At 41.0% G+C, this 19127-nt stretch overlaps 1 protein-coding gene across 1 annotated transcript in view; it reads left to right on the top strand.

The window, feature by feature from the left end:
- Positions 1–17776, top strand: part of MYO5C (myosin VC) — a gene marked incomplete at both ends in the record, with an annotated part of 116250 nt that extends 98474 nt beyond the window's left edge. The window contains 5 exons of the mRNA XM_082649405.1: positions 6413–6563; positions 7209–7491; positions 15645–15819; positions 16332–16412; positions 17624–17776. Coding sequence (XP_082505531.1) covers positions 6413–6563; positions 7209–7491; positions 15645–15819; positions 16332–16412; positions 17624–17776 — 843 coding nt within the window. The remainder of the gene's footprint in view (positions 1–6412; positions 6564–7208; positions 7492–15644; positions 15820–16331; positions 16413–17623) is intronic.
- Positions 17777–19127: the final 1351 nt, after the last annotated feature.

The following is a 19127-nucleotide window of genomic DNA, read 5'->3' as shown; positions in this document are numbered from 1 at the left end:
AGGATCTTGCTGTGATTTATGTTATAGAGTGTTCTGCCTATGTTTTCCTCTAAGAGTTTGATAGTTTCTGGCCTTACATTTAGGTCTTTAATCCATTTTGAGCCTATTTTTGTGTATGGTATTAGGGAGTGATCTAATCTCATAATTTTTTTGTGTGTGTGGTACGCGGCCCTCTCGCTGTTGTGGCCTCTCCCGTTGCGGAGCACAGACTCCGGACATGCAGGTTCAGTGGCCATGGCTCACGGGCCTAGCTGCTCTGTGGCATGTGGAATCTTCCCGGACTGGGACATGAACCCACGTCCCCTGCATTGGCAGGTGGACTCTCAACCACTGCGCCACCAGGGAAGCCCTAATCTGATACTTTTACATGTACCTGTCCAGTTTTCCCAGCACCACTTATTGAAGAGGCTGTCCTTTCTCCACTGTACATTCCTGACTCCTTTATCAAAGATACGGTGACCATATGTGCGTGGGATTATCTCTGGGCTTTCTATCCTTTTCCATTGATCTATATTTCTTTTCTTTTCTTTTCTTTTTTATTTTGCAGTATGTGGGCCTCTCACTGTTGTGGCCTCTCCCGTTGCGGAGCACGGGCTCCGGATGTGCAGGCTCAGCGTCCATGGCTCACAGGCCCAGCTGCTCCGTGGCATGTGGGATATCCCTGGACCGGGGCACGAACCCATGTCCCCTGCATTGGCAGGCGGACTCTCAACCACTGCGCCACCAAGGAAGCCCTGATCTATAGTTCTGTGTTTGTGCCAGTACCATACTGTCTTGATTACTGTAGCTTTGTAATATAGTCTGAAGTCAGGGAGCCTGATTCTTCTAGCTCTGTTTTTCGTTCTCAAGATTGCTTTGCCTATTCAGGGTCTTTTGTGTTTCCATACAAATTGTGAAATTTTTTGTTCTAGTTCTGTGAAAAATGCCAGTGGTAGTTTGATAGGGATTGCATTGAATCTGTACATTGCTTTGGGTAGTAGAGTCATTTTCACAATGTTGATTCTTCCAATCCAAGAACATGGTATATCTCTCCATCTGTTTGTATCACCTTTAATTTCTTTCATCAGTGTCTTATAATTTTCGGCATACAGGTCTTTTGTCTCCTTAGGTAGGTTTATACCTAGATATTTTATTCTTTTTGTTGCAATGGTAAATGGGAGTGTTTTCTTGATTTCACTTTCAGATTTTTCATCATTGGTTTATAGGAATGCCAGAGATTTCTATGCATTAATTTTGTATCCTGCTACTTTACCAAATTTATTGATTAGCTCTAGTAGTTTTCTGGTACCATCTTTAGGATTCTCTACGTATAGGATCATGTCATTTGCAAACAGTGACGGCTTTACTTCTTCTTTTCCGATTTGGATTCCTTTTATTTCCTTTTCTTCTCTGATTGCTGTGGCTAAAACTTCCAAAACTATGTTGAATAAGAGTGGTGAGAGTGGTCAACCTTGTCTTGTTCCTGATCTTAGTGGAAATGCTTTCAGTTTTTCACCATTGAGAATGATGTTGGCTCTGGGTGTGTCATATATGGCCTTTATTATGTTGAGGAAAGTTCCCTCTATGCCTACTTTCTGGAGGGTTTTTATCATAAATGGGTGTTGAATTTTGTCGAAAGCTTTCTCTGCATTTATTCAGATGATCATATGGTTTTTCTCCTTCAATTTGTTAAAATGGTGTATCACATTGATTGATTTGCATATATTGAAGAATCCTTGCATTCCTGGAACAAACCCCACTTGATCATGGTGTATGATCCTTTTAATGTGCTGTTGGATTCTGTTTGCTAGTATTTTGTTGAGGATTTTTGTATCTATGTTCATCAGTGATATTGACCTGCAGTTTTCTTTCTTTGTGACATCCTTGTCTGGTTTTAGTATCAAGGTGATGGTGGCCTCATAGAATGAGTTAGGGAGTGTTCCTCCCTCTGCTATATTTTGGAAGAGTTTGAGGAGGATAGGTGTTAGCTCTTCTCTAAATGTTTGATAGAATTTGTGTGTGAAGCCATATGGTCCTGGTCTTTTGTTTGTTGGAAGATTTTTAATCACAGTTTCAATTTCAGTGCTTGTGATTGGTCTGTTCATATTTTCTATTTCTTCCTGATTCAGTCTTGGCAGGTTGTGCATTTCTAAGAATTTGTCTGTTTCTTCCAGGTTGTTCATTTTATTGGCATAGAGTTGCTTGTAGTAATCTCTCATAATCTTTTGTATTTCTGCAGTGTCAGTTGTTACTGCTCCTTTTTCATTTCTAATTCTATTGATTTGAGTCTTCTCCCTTTTTTTCTTAATGAGTCTGGCTAATGGTTTATCAATTTGGTTTATCTTCTGAAAGAACCAGCTTTTAGTTTTATTGATCTTTGCTATCATTTCCTTCATTTCTTTTTCATTTATTTCTGATCTGATCTTTATGATTTCTTTCCTTCTGCTAACTTTGGGGTTTTTTTGTTCTTCTTTCTCTAATTGCTTTAGGTGCAAGGTTAGGTTGTTTATTCGAGATGTTTCCTGTTTCTTAAGGTAGGATTGTATTGCTATAAACTTCTCTCTTAGAACTGCTTTTGCTGCATCCCATAGGTTTTGGATTGTCGTGTCTCCATTTTCATTTGTTTCTAGGTATTTTTTAATTTCCTCTTTGATTTCTTCAGTGATCACTTCGTTATTAAGTAGTGTATTGTTTAGCCTCCATGTGTTTGTATTTTTTACAGATCATTTCCTGTAATTGATATCTAGTCTCATAGTGTTGTGGTCAGAAAAGATACTTGATACAATTTCAATTTTCTTAAATTTACCAAAGCTTGATTTGTGACCCAAGATATGATCTATCCTGGAGAATGTTCCATGAGCACTTGAGAAAAATGTGTATTCTGTTGTTTTTGGATGGAATGTCCTATAAATATCAATTAAGTCCATCTTGTTTAATGTATCATTTAAAGCTTGTGTTTCCTTATTTATTTTCATTTTGGATGATGTATCCATTGGTGAAAGTGGGGTGTTAAAGTCCCCTACTATGAGTGTGTTACTGTCGATTTCCCCTTTTATGGCTGTTAGTATTTGCCTTATGTATTGAGGTGCTCCTATGTTGGGTTCATAAATACTTACAATTGTTATATCTTCTTCTTGGATTGATCCCTTGATCATTATGTAGTGTCCTTCTTTGTCTCTTGTAATAGTCTTTATTTTAAAGTCTATTTTGTCTGATATGAGAATTGCTACTCCAGCTTTCTTTTGGTTTCCACTTGCGTGGAATATCTTTTTCCATCCCCTCACTTTCACTCTGTATGTGTCTCTAGGTCTGTAGTGGGTCTCTTGTAGACAGCATATATAGGTCTTCTTTTTGTATCCATTCAGCCAATCTGTGTCTTTTGGTGGGAGCATTTAGTCCATTTACATTTAAGGTAATTATCGATATGTATGTTCTTATTCCCATTTTCTTAATTGTTTTGGGTTCGTTATTGTAGGTCTTCTCCTTCTCTTGTGTTTCTTGCCTAGAGAAGTTCCTTTAGCAGTTGTTGTAAATATGATTTGGTGGTGCTGAACTCTCTCAGCTTTTGCTTGTCTGTAAAGGTTTTAATTTCTCCATCAAATCTGAATGAGATCCTTGCTGGGTAGAGTAATCTTGGCTGCAGGTTTTTCTCCTTCATCACTTTAAATATATCCTGCCACTCCCTTCTGACTTGCAGAGTTTCTGCTGAAAGATCAATTGTTAACCTTATGGGGATTCCCTTGTGTGTTATTTGTTGTTTTTCCCTTGCTGCTTTTAATATATTTTCTTTGTATTTAATTTTTGACAGTTTGATTAATAAGTGTCGTGGCGTATTTCTCCTTGGATTTATCCTGTATGGGACTCTCTGTGCTTCCTGGACTTGATTAACTATTTCCTTTCACATATTAGGGAAGTTTTCAACGATAATCTCTTCAAATATTTTCTCAGTCCCTTTCTTTTTCCCTTCTTCTTCTGGAACCCCTATAATTCGAATGTTGGTGCGTTTAATGTTGTCCCAGAGGTCTCTGAGACTGTCCTCAGTTCTTTTCATTCTTTTTTCTTTATTCTGCTCTGTAGTAGTTATTTCCACTATTTTATCTTCCAGGTCACTTATCCGGTCTTCTGCCTCAGTTATTCTGCTATTGATCTCATCTAGAGTATTTTTAATTTCATTTATTGTGTTGTTCACCTCTGTTTGTTTGCTCTTTAATTCTTCTAGGTCCTTGTTAAATGTTTCTTGCATTTTGTCTATTCTATTTCCAAGATTTTGGGTCATCTTTACTATTATTATTCTGAATTCTTTTTCAGGTAGACTGCCTATTTCCTCTTCATTTGTTAGGTCTGGTGGGTTTTTATCTTGCTCCTTCATCTGCTGTGTATTTTTCTGTCTTCTCATTTTGCTTATCTTACTGTGTTTGGGGTCTCCTTTTTGCAGACTGCAGGTTCGTAGTTCCCGTTTTTTTTGGTGTCTGTCCCCAGTGGCTAAAGTTGGTTCAGTGGGTTGTGTAGGCTTCCTTGTGGAGGGGACTAGTGCCTGTGTTCTGGTGGATGAGGCTGGATCTTGTCTTTCTGGTGGGCAGGTTCACGTCTAGTGGTGTGTTTTGGGGTGTGTGTAGACTTATTATGATTTTCGGCAGCCTCTCTGCTAATGGGTGGGGTTGTGTCCTGTTTTGCTAGTTGTTTGGTATAAGGTGTCCTGCACTGTAGCTTGCTGGTTGTTGAGTGAAGCTGGGTGTTGGTGTTGAGATGGAGATCTCTGGGAGATTTTCACCGTTTGATATTATGTGGAGCTGGGAGGTCTCTTGTGGACCAGTGTCCTGAAGTTGGCTCTCCCACCTCAGAGGCACAGCACTGACTCCTGGTTACAGCACCAAGAGCCTTTCATCCACACGGCTCAGAATAAAAGGGAGAAAAAGTAGGAAGGAAGGAAGGAAGGAAGGAAGGAGGGAGGGAGGGAGGAAAGAAAGAAGATAAAATAAAGTAAGATAAAATAAAATAAAGTTATTAAAATAAAAAATAATTATTAAGAAAAAAAATGTTTTTAAAGAAAAAAAAATGGACGGATAGTACCTTAGGAAAAAGGTGGAAGCAAAGCTGTACAGACAAAATCGCACACAGAAGCATACACATACACACTCACAAAAAGAGGAAAAGGGGAAATAATCATAAATCTTGCTCTCAAAGTCCACTTCCTCAGTATGGGATGATTCGTTGTCTATTCATGTATTCCACAGATGCAGGGTACATCAAGTTGATTGTGGAGCTTTAATCCGCTGCTCCTGAGGCTGCTGGGAGAGATTTCCCTTTCTCTTCTTTATTCTCACAGCTCCTGGGGCTCAGCTTTGGATTGGGCCCCGCCTCTGCGTGTAGGTTGGCGGAGGGTGTCTGTTCTTCGCTCATACAGGACGGGGTTAGAGGAGCAGCTGATTCGGGGCCTCTGGCTCACTCAGGCCGGGGTGAGGGAGGGGTACGGATGCTGGGCGAGCCTGTGGCGGCCGAGGCCGGCGTGATGTTGAACCAGCCTGAGGCGCGTCATGCGTTCTCCCGGGGAAGTTGTCCCTGGATCCCGGGACCCTGGCAGTGGCGGGCTGCACAGGCTCCCCGGAAGGGGTGTGTGGATAGTGACCTGTGCTCGCACACAGGCTTCTTGGTGGCGGCAGCAGCAGCCTTAGCGTCTCATGCCCGTCTCTGGGGTCCGCGCTTTTAGCCGCGGCTCTCGCCAGTCTCTGGAGCTCCTTTAAGCAGCGCTCTTAATCCCCTCTTCTCGAGCACCAGGAAACAAAGAGGGAAGAAAAAGTCTCTTGCCTCTTCGGCAGGTCCAGACTTTTCCCCGGACTCCCTCCCGGCTAGCCATGGTGCACTAACCCCCTGCAGGCTGTGTTCATGCCGCCAACCCCAGTCCTCTCCCTGCGATCCGACCGAAGCCCGAGCCTCAACTCCCAGCCCCGCCCGCCCTGGCGGGGGAGCAGACAAGCCTCTTGGGCTGGTGAGTGCTGGTCGGCACCGATCCTCTGTGCGGGAATCTCTCCCCGCTTTGCCCTCCGCACCCCTGTTGCTGTGCTCTCCTCCGCGGCTCCAAAGCTTCCCCTCTCCGCCACCCACAGTCTCCGCCCGCGAAGGGGCTTCCTAGTGTGTGGAAACTTTTCCTCCTTCACAGCTCCCTCCCACTGGTGCAGGTCCCGTCCCTATCCTTTGTCTGTTTATTCTTTTTTCTTTTGCCCTACCCAGGTACGTGGGGAGTTTCTTGTCTTTTGGGAGGTCTGAGGTCTTCTGCCAGCGTTCAGTAGGTGTTCTGTAGGAGTTGTTCCACGTGTAGATGTATTTCTGGTGTATCTGTGGGGAGGAAGGTGATCTCCGCGTCTTACTCTTCCGCCATCTTCCCCTCGTCCCCCGGTAGGCCTATTCTAATATTTATATTCAAAATTACTTCTAGGAATTCATGAAGAATAACAGTCTACGTCAGAATAAGAATTGTTTGAACAATTTTGACCTTTCAGAATACAGACAGATTCTTAGTGATGTGGCTATACAAATATATCATCAGTTCATTATTATAATGGAAAACAACATTCAACCAATAATAGGTAAGAAAAGAATCGATGACCAGGAAATATTTATAATGACACTGAGACCTTAAAAAAATAAATCTGGTGCACGGCATGTGTAATTGCAAAGAACATAATTTTAAAACAAGAAGATTTACTGATGTAAATGTCCACTTTTTAATGCTTTGATTGCTAAAATGATTACATATATAAAAGTACACAGGTCATAGTTTTCTTTCTGTAAGGGGGATCCATCCTGAAGGGAAAGACTTGGGAGAACTGCTGCTACTTATATGGCTAATCCTGGTTCTTAGCCAAGTATTTTTGAAATTCTAAAGCCTTACTCAAATTCTTGTATACTTTCTTCAATTTTCTGAAATTTAAATACTTCAGGCTTTAAGTAGTTCCAGACCGTGGGTTGTCACGCTAACCAGCTCTCTGTCCTGTGAAGTTGAAAGAAGAGGAGCTGTTGCCCTGCTGTAGGTGACGGTCCATCCCCATCCACCCCTTACATCTTGGTGCTCCCCAACCCTCCATTCTTTTACTTCCTCTATCACAGCTATATCCACACTAACTCGTGTGGAAAATGTCCCACCTCCTGAAACAGACACATGAGAGCAGTGGAAATGTTCTCTGGGTGTCCCCACTGTGTGTGCAAGGAAATCTTCCCGTTTTTCTCCATAGTGCCAGGCATGCTGGAGTATGAGAGTCTGCAGGGCATTTCCAGCCTGAAGCCCACAGGCTTCCGGAAGCGGTCATCCAGCATAGATGACACGGATGCCTACACGATGACCTCCATCCTGCAGCAGCTGAGCTACTTTTACAGTACCATGTGCCAGAACGGCCTGGACCCTGAGATCGTGAGGCAGGCAGTGAAGCAGCTCTTCTTCTTGATTGGGGCGGTCACGCTGAACAGCCTCTTCCTGCGCAAGGACATGTGCTCTTGCAGAAAAGGGATGCAGATAAGGTAAGACCCATAAGGCACCACTAATCCTGGAGACGTTGGCCAGAAAGGATGCTCTTAAAGTCCAAGGCCACACACTCTGCCCTCCCTCCACAAGAGCTGCACTGCTAGCAGGAGGGTGTGCAAGATGACTCTTAGAACCTTGGAAATGTCAGCTATCTGATGCCAGGCCCTCTTCCCATCACTCTACCCCACGCTACCTTGACGGTCTGGCAGAATGTCTTCTACTAAGAACTAGTAATTGTGTATTTTAAATTCTGGCCCTCTGTGGTTATCATATACTCAACCAGTACTTATTGATCACCACTTCTGGGACTAGCACTGCTGGTGGGGGACACAGGAAACAGAGGAAAGGGTGATTTGATCCCTGCCATTGAGAAGCTAAATGATGATTCAAAACCACTATAATTAAGTCACAAACAAGTGGTGGGGGAAGTGCTTCAGAGAGGAGAGATTATCGTGGACAGAAAAGTTAAAGAAGCCTGAAAACTGTGTGTGAGTGATTAAAAATGGGAGAACATTTCAGGCAGGCGAATGAGTGGGCAAAGGCACAGTGGTAGGACTGAGTGAGGACCCGTCCTCAGGCAGGAGTAAATAGCTCCGTCTAGATGAAGCAGAGGTTTGTGTCGGGAACAACAGGTCCGCAGTAGAGTGGTAAGTTGGACCCAGACTGGGGGGGTCTGGAATGCCAGGCCAAGCACTGGGAGTTCATCCTGCGGACATGGTCATCCAGTTTTGAGGTGTGTTGACTTCTCTTTGTCTCTAAACCAAGGAAACACAGACCATTAGCTATTGTTTGAATTAACACTGTCACATTATTAGAAGGCGTAAAATATGGGATAGATATTTAAGATTTTTATAATATGTGCAGGGATTTGACACCAGTAGGTGATAGGAGAACCTGGGATGGTGATGATGGCAGTGATACAATGAAAAGTGACCCAAAAAAGTTTATTAAGCCAAGAAATAGACAAGAAGCATCCATTATATCTTTTTAGCATTAGAGGTGGACATCCCTACAAATCATTGTGGCAAATTCTCATGATACCAGGTTGTGGTTTTCAGATATGAGGGAGTATTCAGGAGGACTGGGCTTTTTTTCCTCTTCATTGAAAGAGGAAAGACTTCTGTTTATTTCCCGAGCACTGAGCAGATGCCCTGTAGCCCTCTGAGGTAGGATTCAGGCCTATTTAAAGTAAAGCCATAAACCTCATGAGCCATAAACCTCAGTCTTTGCTAAACAACTCTCATTCTACCAGTAGGTCCCCAAGTTGAGTGAACATCTGTCCCCATAGGTGCTCAGTATTTTCTCCTCTCACCCATTGAAAGTGCTATTAGAGAAGTACTGACTTTCCAGTGTGTTGGTCTGAGTAAGTAGCACATGCATTTAAGAGGCATTCATTCATTCATTGACTCAGCTCCTGCCATCAACAAGGCGCACCAGGATTTACAGTGACTTTACCATGACAACACAAGCAACACAATAACAAAACATGAACACAAGTGGAAAATCAAAACTACAGAAAAGAAAAACATAAACAGTAGACAGGGTAGCTTGAAAACTGGGTCTGGGCTTTCTGACTGCCAGGAGAAAAAGCCAAATGTCATAGCTCTCTGGTCTCATCTGGCTTGGTGAGGCAGACCAGTTCCTGGGAAGATATAAAGATTTTCCTAGTATGTAATTCTTTTTTGTGCCTAGTCATGAATTGTAAAAATATTCTCTCATGTGGAACTTTATCTCACCATCTCCACAATAGCATTTTTGCTGCAAATTCCACTGTGGCTGATTTGCCCAGGGATCGTTGATAAGAACCTAGGGAGGGGTCCTGGAGATGGAGACAGTTCTGTTAGGAACCAGAATAATGTGGCCCAACTACAAACATTGCTTGCTGGCCTGAGGGAATCTGGGGGGAGTACGAAAGGCATTGACTTGGGTCTTGAAGGACAAGTAGGGTTTCAGCTGACCCAGAACCAGAGGAATGAACACAGGCCTCAGTGAAGGAAAACTGAGGGCAGGGTATGAACAGCCCCTTTTGAAAGGAGCACCAGGAGTGATGAGAGGACCTAGAAAGATGGGTTAGAAAGACAAAGCAGAATGCCAGCCTGAGAAATGCATGCTTTAGTCCCTCAGGAGTGGCAGCCACCACAGATTTTTTTTTCTTTTTTCAGAAGGCTTTAAACTATGAATTCAATTTCTTTAATAGTTGAAGGAATATTCAGGTTATATATTTCATCTTGGATGAGTTTTGGTAGTTTTTGGTTTTCAAGGAATTGGTCCACTTCATCAAAGTTGAGTTTATGTGTGTAGAGCTGTTCAGAATATTCCCTTGTTATTCTTTTAATTTCTGCAGAATTTGTAGTGATATCCCCTCTTCCACTCCTCTGTGGGTAATCTGTGACTTCTCTTTTCCTTGGTCAGTCTTGCTAGAGGTGTATCAGTTTGGTTTCACTGATTTTTGTCTTTTTTTTTAATTTAATTGATTTCTGTTACTGTCTTTATGATTTCATTCCTTCTGCCTACTTTGCATTTATTTTTCTCTTCTTCTAGGTTCCTAAAGTAGAAGCCTGGATTATTGGCTCTGAGACCTTTCTTTTCTAACATAAGCATTTAATGCTATACATTTCTTTCTAAGCACTACTTTAACTCTATCACATAAATTTTGATATGTTATATTTTCATTTTTGTTCAGTTCAAAATATTTTCTAATTTCCCTCGAGTCTTACTCTTTGACTGACCCATGGATTATTTAGAAGTGTGTTGTTTAATTTCCAAGTGTTTAGAGACGTTCTTGTTACCTTTCTATTATTGATTTTTAGTTTAATTTCATTGTGCTTGAAGAACGTACTTTGTCAGTCAAACTCTTAGAAACAGAAGGTAGAATGGTGGTTGCCTGCGGCTGAGGAGAGAGAGAAAAAGGGAGTTGTTGTTCATTCAATGGATGTACAATTTCAGTTTTACAAAGTGAAAATGTTCTGGGAATCTGTTATACAACATGGTGCATATAGTTAACACTACTATACTATACACTTACAGTAGTTCAGATGGTAATTTTATGTAATGCATTTTCTACCACAATTTTTTAAAAAATCTCAAGGTACATCCAGGTTAACATATAGCATAGATTGTGATATTAGAATTACCAACCATCCCACTTTGCCCGAGACTTTCCCAGGTTTATTTTTAAAATACAAACTTATAAATATTTTGGGACTTCCCTGGCAGCCCAGTGGTTAAGTCTTCACACTCCCATTGTAGGGGGTATGAGTTTGATCCCTGGTAGGAGAACTGCTAAGATCCCACTTGCTGCATGGCATGGCCTAAAAAAAAAACAAAAAAAAAACTTATAAATATTTTTACATTGAAAAAAACAAACTTTGTATGATTTCAGTTATTTTTAAATTTGTTAATATTTGCTTTTGTGACCCAGGTCTATTTTTGTGAATCTTCCCCATGTAGTGGGTTGAAAAGAATGTATATTCTGCTTTTGTTGGGTAGAATGTTCTATAAATGTAGATCAGACCCAGTTTGTTGATGGTGTTTTTCATTTCTTCTATATCCTTGCTGATTTTCTGTCTATTAGTTCTACTGATTATTAAGAGGAGTGTTGAAGTCTCCAACTATAAGTATGGAGTTGTCTATTTCTTCTTTCAGTCTGTCAGATTTTGCTTTATGTATTCTGAAGCTCTGTTTTTAGGTGCATACACACTAAGAATTGTTATGTCTTCTTGGTGAGTTAGCCCTCCTGTCGTTATGTGGGATCTCTCTTTGTCCCTCCCTGGTAATTTTCTCTGCTTTGAAGTCTACTTTGTCTGAAAGTCTACTTTTTATTTGGATCAGTGTTTTCATAATATATTTTTTTCCATCCTTTTACTTTTAACCTATCTGTATCATATCTGAAGTGAGTTTCTTGTAGTCAGCATATATTTCGGTCCAGTTTTTTGTTTTATTTTTTCATCCAGTCTGACAATCTGTGCTTCTTAATTGGGGTTTTTAGACCATTTAAATTTAATGTAATTATTGGTATACTCAGATTTAAGTCTACCATTTTATTATTTTTTGTTTGTTCCTTCTGGTTTTTATTTCTCTGATTTCCAGTTTCTGTCTTCTTTTGGGTTCTTTGAACATTTTTGGTACCCCTTTTAAATGTATCTATTTTTTCACTGTATCTCTTTGTATCTTTTTTAATGGTTGCTGTAGTAATTACAGTATACATACTTACCTTTTTCAATCATTTTAGAATCAGTATCTTATCACATTAAGTGGAATGTAGAAACCTTACCATTACATAGGCCCCTTTCCCCTCTTCGCTTGTTGTCTTATATATTGTATCTACATACATCAAAAACTCTGCCAGACAATGTTATAATTTTTGTTTTAAACCATCCAACATATTTTAAAGGACTTAATAGAAGAATGGTCTATTGTATTTACCCAGGTACTTATCATTTCTGTTATTCCTTCATTTCTAATGTTTCAAGTCTCATTTTCCCCCCAAATCTCATTTCGATTTCATTTTCCTTTTGCCTGAGGAAATTATTTTAGTAGTCCTTTTAGAGCAGGTTCACTGATGATAAATTCTCTTAGCTTTCTTTCCTCTGAAAATACCTTCATTTCACCTTCATTCCTAAAGTATATTTTTATAGGCTACCAATGTCTGGGTTGACCGTCCTTTCTTTCATCAGTGTACAAATGTTCCACTTTTTCTGGCTTCCATGGTTTCTGATGAGAAATGCACAGTCATTTGAATTGTTGTTTCCCTATAAATAATGCATAGTTTTTCTCTGAGTTCCAAGTTTTTTTTTCTTTGTGTTTAGTTTACCACAGTTTGATTATGATGCATCTGGGTGTGGATTTCTCTGGGTTTAGTCTCTTTGAGCTTCTCTGAACTTCTTGACTCTGTAGGTTTGTGGATCTCACCAAATGTGGCATTTTCAGCCATTTCTTCAAATGTTTTGTCTGCATCACACTTTCTCCTTTCCTTCTGGAATTTCAATGACACAAATGTTAGACCTTTCATTATTTTGTTATCCCTAAAGTTCTGTTCTTTGTACTTTTCAGATTGATAGTCTTTATTGATCCCTTGAAGTTCACTGACTCTTTTCTCTGCCATCTATATTCTGCTATTGAGCCTATTCAGTGAGTTCTTTTGTTTCAGTTATTTTTCAGTTGTAAATTTCCATTTTTTTGAAACAGCTTCTGTTTCTTTTCTGAAGCTTTCTATTTTTTCATGTATTTCAAGATAGCTTGTCCTTACTTTTTGGAGCATTTTTGTGATAGCTTCTTTAAAGTCTTTATCATATGATTCTAACATCTGTGTCATCTCAGAGTTGATACTATTAATTGCCTTGTTTAATGTGACTTAAGATTTCCCTGGTTTTCGTATGCCAAGTAATTTTGAATTGTATTCTGGACATTTTTTATTATTATATTATGAGACACTGAGTCTTTAAATCCTATGGAGAATGTTGATACTTTTATCTGATAATCAGCTCACTTGGGTTCAGGCTCTGCAGGTTGTGGTTCCTCTGTCAGTTCTGTCTTCAAAGCCTTTGTAATGCTATTTGGTTTTGTCTTCTTTTTTTTTTTTTTTTTTTTTTTTGCGGTACGCAGGCCTCTCACTGTTGTGGCCTCTCCCATTGCGGAGCACAGTCTCCAGACTTGCAGGCTCAGTGGCCATGGCTCACGGGCCCAGCCGCTCCGCGACATGTGGGATCTTCCCGGACCGGGGCACAAACCCCTGTCCCCTGCATTGGCAGGCAGACTCTCTACCACTGCGCCACCAGGGAAGCCCTGGTTTTGTCTTGTGTGTGACACACAGTGGCCAGACTGAAACTTGGGTGGTGTGCAATCCTATAGTTTAGTCCTCAAAGTTTATGTGTGCTCTTGAGGGTCAGATCCATCCCTGGGCTCAGGGGTGTGTCCAAGAATTCATAAATAAATTTAAGGGTCACTTTCCCAAGCTCCTCCTCTCCACAGTATCCCTGGTACTTTCCAGATACCTGGGGATCCCCTCTTTGGTCCTCCAGACAGAAAACTGGGGCTTCACTTAACTCACTGTGTGGCGTACTTCCAGCAAATGTCCCCACCTGGGGTCAAGTGGTGAGAGGAAGAGCAAGGAGAGTTCACGCCGTGCTCTTGAGCCACAACTCCTCCAACTGAAGAAAGTTCCTCTCTCTCAGTTTTAGTTTCCTACTGGACCCTGTTGCCACAACCATAGGACTGTTTGGGGCTTGCACATGAGAGAATGAAGAAAAAGAAAGGAAAAGGAGAAAAAAGAAAAACAGAATTTCCACCCTCTCTCAGAGCATTAGGACACCCCTTTCCAGCACCACGAGCCAGAACTAGAGGGCTCCTCCTGGAGCTCTTTGTTGGCACCCATGCCCACTACTGAGTTTCAGGCTGCTTTGAGTTCAGGCCAATGAATAGCAGAGGGAAAGATACTGGTAAACTCATTGTCAGTTTGGAGATACTTCAAATTCTGGTCTTCTCTCCCAGTCCACCTGCTACTGTTTACTTTTCAGAGTCCTCAAATAGCTGTTCCAGGCATTCCATCCAGGTCTTATAGCTGCATTCAGTGGGAGAAACAAAATGGAGTGCTCGCTCCATCTTACCAAGAACCAGAACTCCAGCACAGAGTTTAGAGTGGGAGGATTAACATGCTCAAAATTCAGTGGATTCCCATTAGGAATCTATTGTAATAAGAGCTAGTGGGACAAAATTGACAATGCAAAAAAAGGGGGCATAACCAGTGCAAGAGATGTTACCTCACACTCATTACATCCCTATAGAATACAGTAATTCAGCATTATCGTCCCAATGTTATAACCCATGGGGAGCTGCTAATCTGGAAGGTCAGAGCTGGAACCGACCTTAGAGATCACCTAGTTCAACACTCAATTTTTTTAAACAGCTTCATTGATATATAATTTACATGCCATAGAGTTCACTCATCTAAAGTGTATATTCAGTGGTTTTTGGTATATTTACAGAGTTATGCAGCCATCACCATAATGTAATTTTAGAACAGTTTTATCACTCCAGAAAGAAACCTTACACCCAATAGCAGCCACTCGTATCCCCTACCCAAGTCCCACTGGGGAGTCCCCTCCCCCTCAACCTAACCAACAACAAATATATTTTCTTACTCTATAGATTTGCGTATTCTGGACATTTTAAAAATAAATGGAATCATAAATATGTTGTCTTTTGTGACTGGCTTCTTTCCCTTAGCATAATGTTTTCATAGCTCCCCCGGTGGTAGCATGTGGCAGTACCTCACTCCTTTTTATTGCGGAATAATATCCTATTGTATGGATAGACCACAATTTGTTTATCTGTCCATCAACTGGTGGACATTTGGGTTGTTTTCTCTTTTTGACTATAATGATTAATGGTGCTGTGAACATTTGTGTATGATTTTTTGTGTGGACATGTTTTCAGTTCTCTTTAGTAAGTACCTAGAAGTGGAGTTGCTAGGTCAGAAGGTTGCTTTATGTTTAACATTTTGAGGAACTGCCTAACTGCTTTCCTTAGCAGCTGTACCATTTACATTCCCACTAGCAATGTATGAGTGTTCTCAACACTCTGATTTACCAAGAGAGGTTGAGTAACTCTCCAGGCTCACACAATGGATTGGTGGGATTAAAACCCATGGCTCTTAACTCATAAACCTATGATAATCAGTGACAGAAACAAGAATAAAAACCCCAATGGACTAAAAGAAAGCCTCTACCAATTGAAAATTTTCTGCCAATTTGGGAAAAGAGATCAAACAATTTTTATACCAATGTAAGTCTTCTCTTCAAATACCACTATGATTTTTTCCTTTAATATATTTTCAAACCTATTATTAAGGGTACTTTAATAGATTATAAATTATTGTAGTCACTGTTCTTTGCTCAGATTTTCTCCAAAGTTTATTGCTGTTATGGCCCCTCACCCTAGACCATCATGATCCTTAGAACCATGGATCGTGAGAGCTGATCATCTGGCCCACCCCCGTCTTGTTACAAATAAAGAAACTGCCGGGCTGTAGTCTTAAGGATCTCAGTGAGCTCTGGTACCATGCTGGGACACACTGGAGGATTCGGCACCCTCCCCTAAAGTGTTCTAAGCAGGTCACCCCTCTTCTCTGCTCCTCTGGCGTTTACTCCAGGTGCAACATCAGCTACTTAGAAGAATGGCTTAAAGATAAGAATTTGCAGAACAGCTTGGCCAGGGAAACCTTGGAAGCTCTCTCTCAGGCAGCCTGGTTGCTTCAGGTCAAGAAGACCACAGACAGCGATGCCAAGGAGATCTACGAACGCTGTACCTCCCTGTCTGCTGTGCAGGTGACCAGGCTTGCTGAGTGTCTCCCTGATCTTCACCCACAGATCATGTAATTGGCATTGCCTTTCCTGGCTTAGCCAGCTGTGGGTGCATCTGCATCTCTCTATGCTCTTTGGGGAGCATACGTATCTCCCATGGGCTGCCCTCTTATCTAACAGCATTTATTAAATACTAACTCTAGGCCTTAAAAACATAAAAATGCATATGACACATTCCCTGCCCGGTATACTCACATATGTGTATCTGTGGGGAGAGGGGGTGGGAGCAGGGAAGGAGGCTGGAAATGGGGAATTCTCTTAAGGTCATCTAATTATAGGATGTCCTTGCTGCCTTCTATGCTCTTCTCAGCTTGTTTTCTCTTTTGGAAAAAAATAACACATGGTTCCTAGAGCCAGATTATAGTCTGAAAGAACCACTTTTGGTTCCCGACTGTTCCCAGACCACTGGAACCATTATTTCATGGACAGAGTTGTCCTCTTCTGTGGCCTCAAACCATCTTATGTACTGTTTGCAGATCATAAAGATCCTTAACTCATACACACCTATAGATGACTTCGAGAAAAGAGTGACTCCATCCTTTGTTCGCAAAGTACAGGTGAGATCCTTAAGGATGTGCCTTTTAATTTTTAGTATAAGACAGTGTTGTTTAATTACCATTATAGACATTCAGGATTAAAGTACATGTACCAAATATACAAAGGAAAGGCACCCAGGAAAAGCAGCAGGAATTCTCCCTGTCAAATTCCCTGCTTTCAGAACCCATCTTCCCCCTGGGTGGGAAGGGAACAAAAACACCAAAACTGTGACTCACATTCTGTGTTCCTTCAGCATGTCTTGTTTCTCATCAGTCTTTGAGTATATGCAAGGGAGCAGAGGCTGAATGGAAAGAGAGAACCTGTGTGCCCATTTTTTCTTATTTTAATCCCTGAAGTTTCTTGCCCAATGAACTAGGGCAGCAGTTCTCAAAGTTTGGTTCAAGGGTCCTTGCGGGGGGCGGGGGGTGATTCTTGAGATGATTTCAGGGAGTCTGCAAAGTCTGCCTTTTTCCAAATACATACCTGTATGAGGCAGACTTTTCTTCATACATTTCAACCAAAATAACATAGCACTAGAGGTGAATGCAGAAGCAGATACAAGATTCCACCTGTCATATTAAGTCATACATTTAAAAGAGTTACAAAATTATGAAACAATACCACTTCTCACTAATTTTTTGATTTGTTTTCAAAAATATAGTTTTTCAATAAAAATATGTTAACATGTATTGGGCTTGTTATTTTAATGAATTAATAAATATTTAAAATTATTGTTTTAATTACTAATATGATAGATATCAGTAGTTATAACCACATGCACAAAAGCTGTTTGGCGTCCTTGGTAATTTAAGAGTATAAAGGGGTCCGGAAACCAAAAAGGTTTGCAAACCACTGAACTAAAAAGAAATATTAATGCAGTAAAAATTTAATACTGAGCTCCACTCGTGTTTGGTCTTAGAATTATGCCATGAGAATAGGTGAGAATAGAAAGTAGATCGATTTACAGTCAGTCCATCCTGTGGGAAATTAACTTCTGAAGTGAAACAGAGCAAGTTGAGTATTGATGAGAGCTGATCTGGAAGACCTGGATAAACCATTTCACCTTGGAGCTGTGCTGTTGAAAAGCCCTTTTGTGTGTTATCTCACATGATTTTGAAAGGAGTTTTTTGCTGGAGATAGAGTTGTGTTTTCCTTGCTCTTGACTTCCAGACAGCCATAAAGCAGAGTGCCCTGGTTTCCTTACTCATTTTTCCTCTGGTTTTCATTTCAGGCTCTCCTCAGTAGCCGAGAGGATTCATCACACCTGATGTTGGATACCAAGTATCTCTTTCAAGTCACATTTCCTTTTACCCCCTCTCCACATGCTCTGGAAATGATCCAGATCCCCAGCAGTTTCAAACTAGGCTTTCTCAATAGATTATAGCAGGAAAAAAGAGAATAAATGCACTTTTCTTTCAAAAGCTAAATGAAGGTCAGATAGAGGGATGTGGCTTATTAATTGGAACTGGAAATGCTTTGGAATGTGATTTAAGGAAGAAAATAAGAATTCTCCCAAATGGGCTACATCTCTCGCGCGTGGTGATGGTGCTGCCACTGTCATCTTGTAAGAATTAACACACGCCAGCTGAGGTTGGAAAGGCCACTGCTACCTTTGGAATCTCAGCCAGCTTTTACTAGAATTCCTGCAAGTCTCGTATTTTCTGCCAGGTGCCTCTTGTCTAGATCTATTTTGTGACAGCGGTCCACCCAGAGGGAGTGAGACCCAGGGACACAGTTTATCCTAAGTTTTCTAAAGTTCGTGTGAAGCCCAGATACATTTATGAAGCCACAAATGGGTTCTAGGGCTGAGTCTTCCAAATAATCCCATTTGGCCATGGCGGCCTGTCAAAGTCCTCTCACCCCATGCCTGCCTGATGGGGGCAGAGGTGTTTTACCAACTCTTTTTACTAAGAACGCTCCTCCATAAAAAAATGTTTATTTCAGGCCCCTCCAATTTTTAAGAGAATATTCAATCTGAAATGAATCATAGAAGTATTTTTATGTATATATCCATTTAAAACTAATATATCAGGGCTTCCCTGGTGGTGCAGTGGTTGAGAATCTGCCTGCCAATGCAGAGGACACGGGTTCGATCCCTGGTCCAGGAAGAGCCCACATGCCGCAGAGCAACTAAGCCTGTGCGCCACATCTACTGAGCCTGCGCTCTAGTGCCCGTGAGCCACAACTACTGAGCCCGCGTACCGCAACTACTGAAGCCCACGCGCCTAGAGCCCATGCTCCACAACGAGAGAAGCCACCACAATGAGAAGCCCACGCACTGCAACAAAGAGTAGCCCCCGCTCACTGCAACTAGAGAAAGCCCGCACCTAGCAACAAAGACCCAGCACAGCCAAAAATTAAAAAATACAATAAATAAATTTACTAAAAAACCACAAAAACTAATATATCATTCAAGCTTAATTTCCACGCCAATTTACAATTATTTAATCATCTCGTCCTCCAGAAGATTTCTTTAAACTTTATCTGCCAGCATATTTGCCATAATTTTTCATTGTTTAATATCTTTCATACAATAACTTAAAAAAATAAGTTTGAAAAGGCAACATAGTTGATTTTCTCTGTCTTATCAGCATTCAAATCTTAAGATCTCATAAGAATAATTGAAGAATTTTGTCCTTTTTTGAGAAATCTGTTTTGTCCTCCTTTTGAGAAATCTGTTTCCCAAGTTTTGTGGGAACTATTACTTGTTCCCCCCAAGTTTTCTCCTTTCTTCC

Source organism: Grampus griseus (genome assembly GCF_964374135.1).
Source record: "Grampus griseus genome assembly, chromosome: 2".
In the NCBI taxonomy this organism is placed as follows: Eukaryota; Metazoa; Chordata; class Mammalia; order Artiodactyla; family Delphinidae; genus Grampus; species Grampus griseus.
Note: the sequence above shows the minus strand (reverse complement) of the source record. Positions and strands in the feature narration are given on the sequence as shown.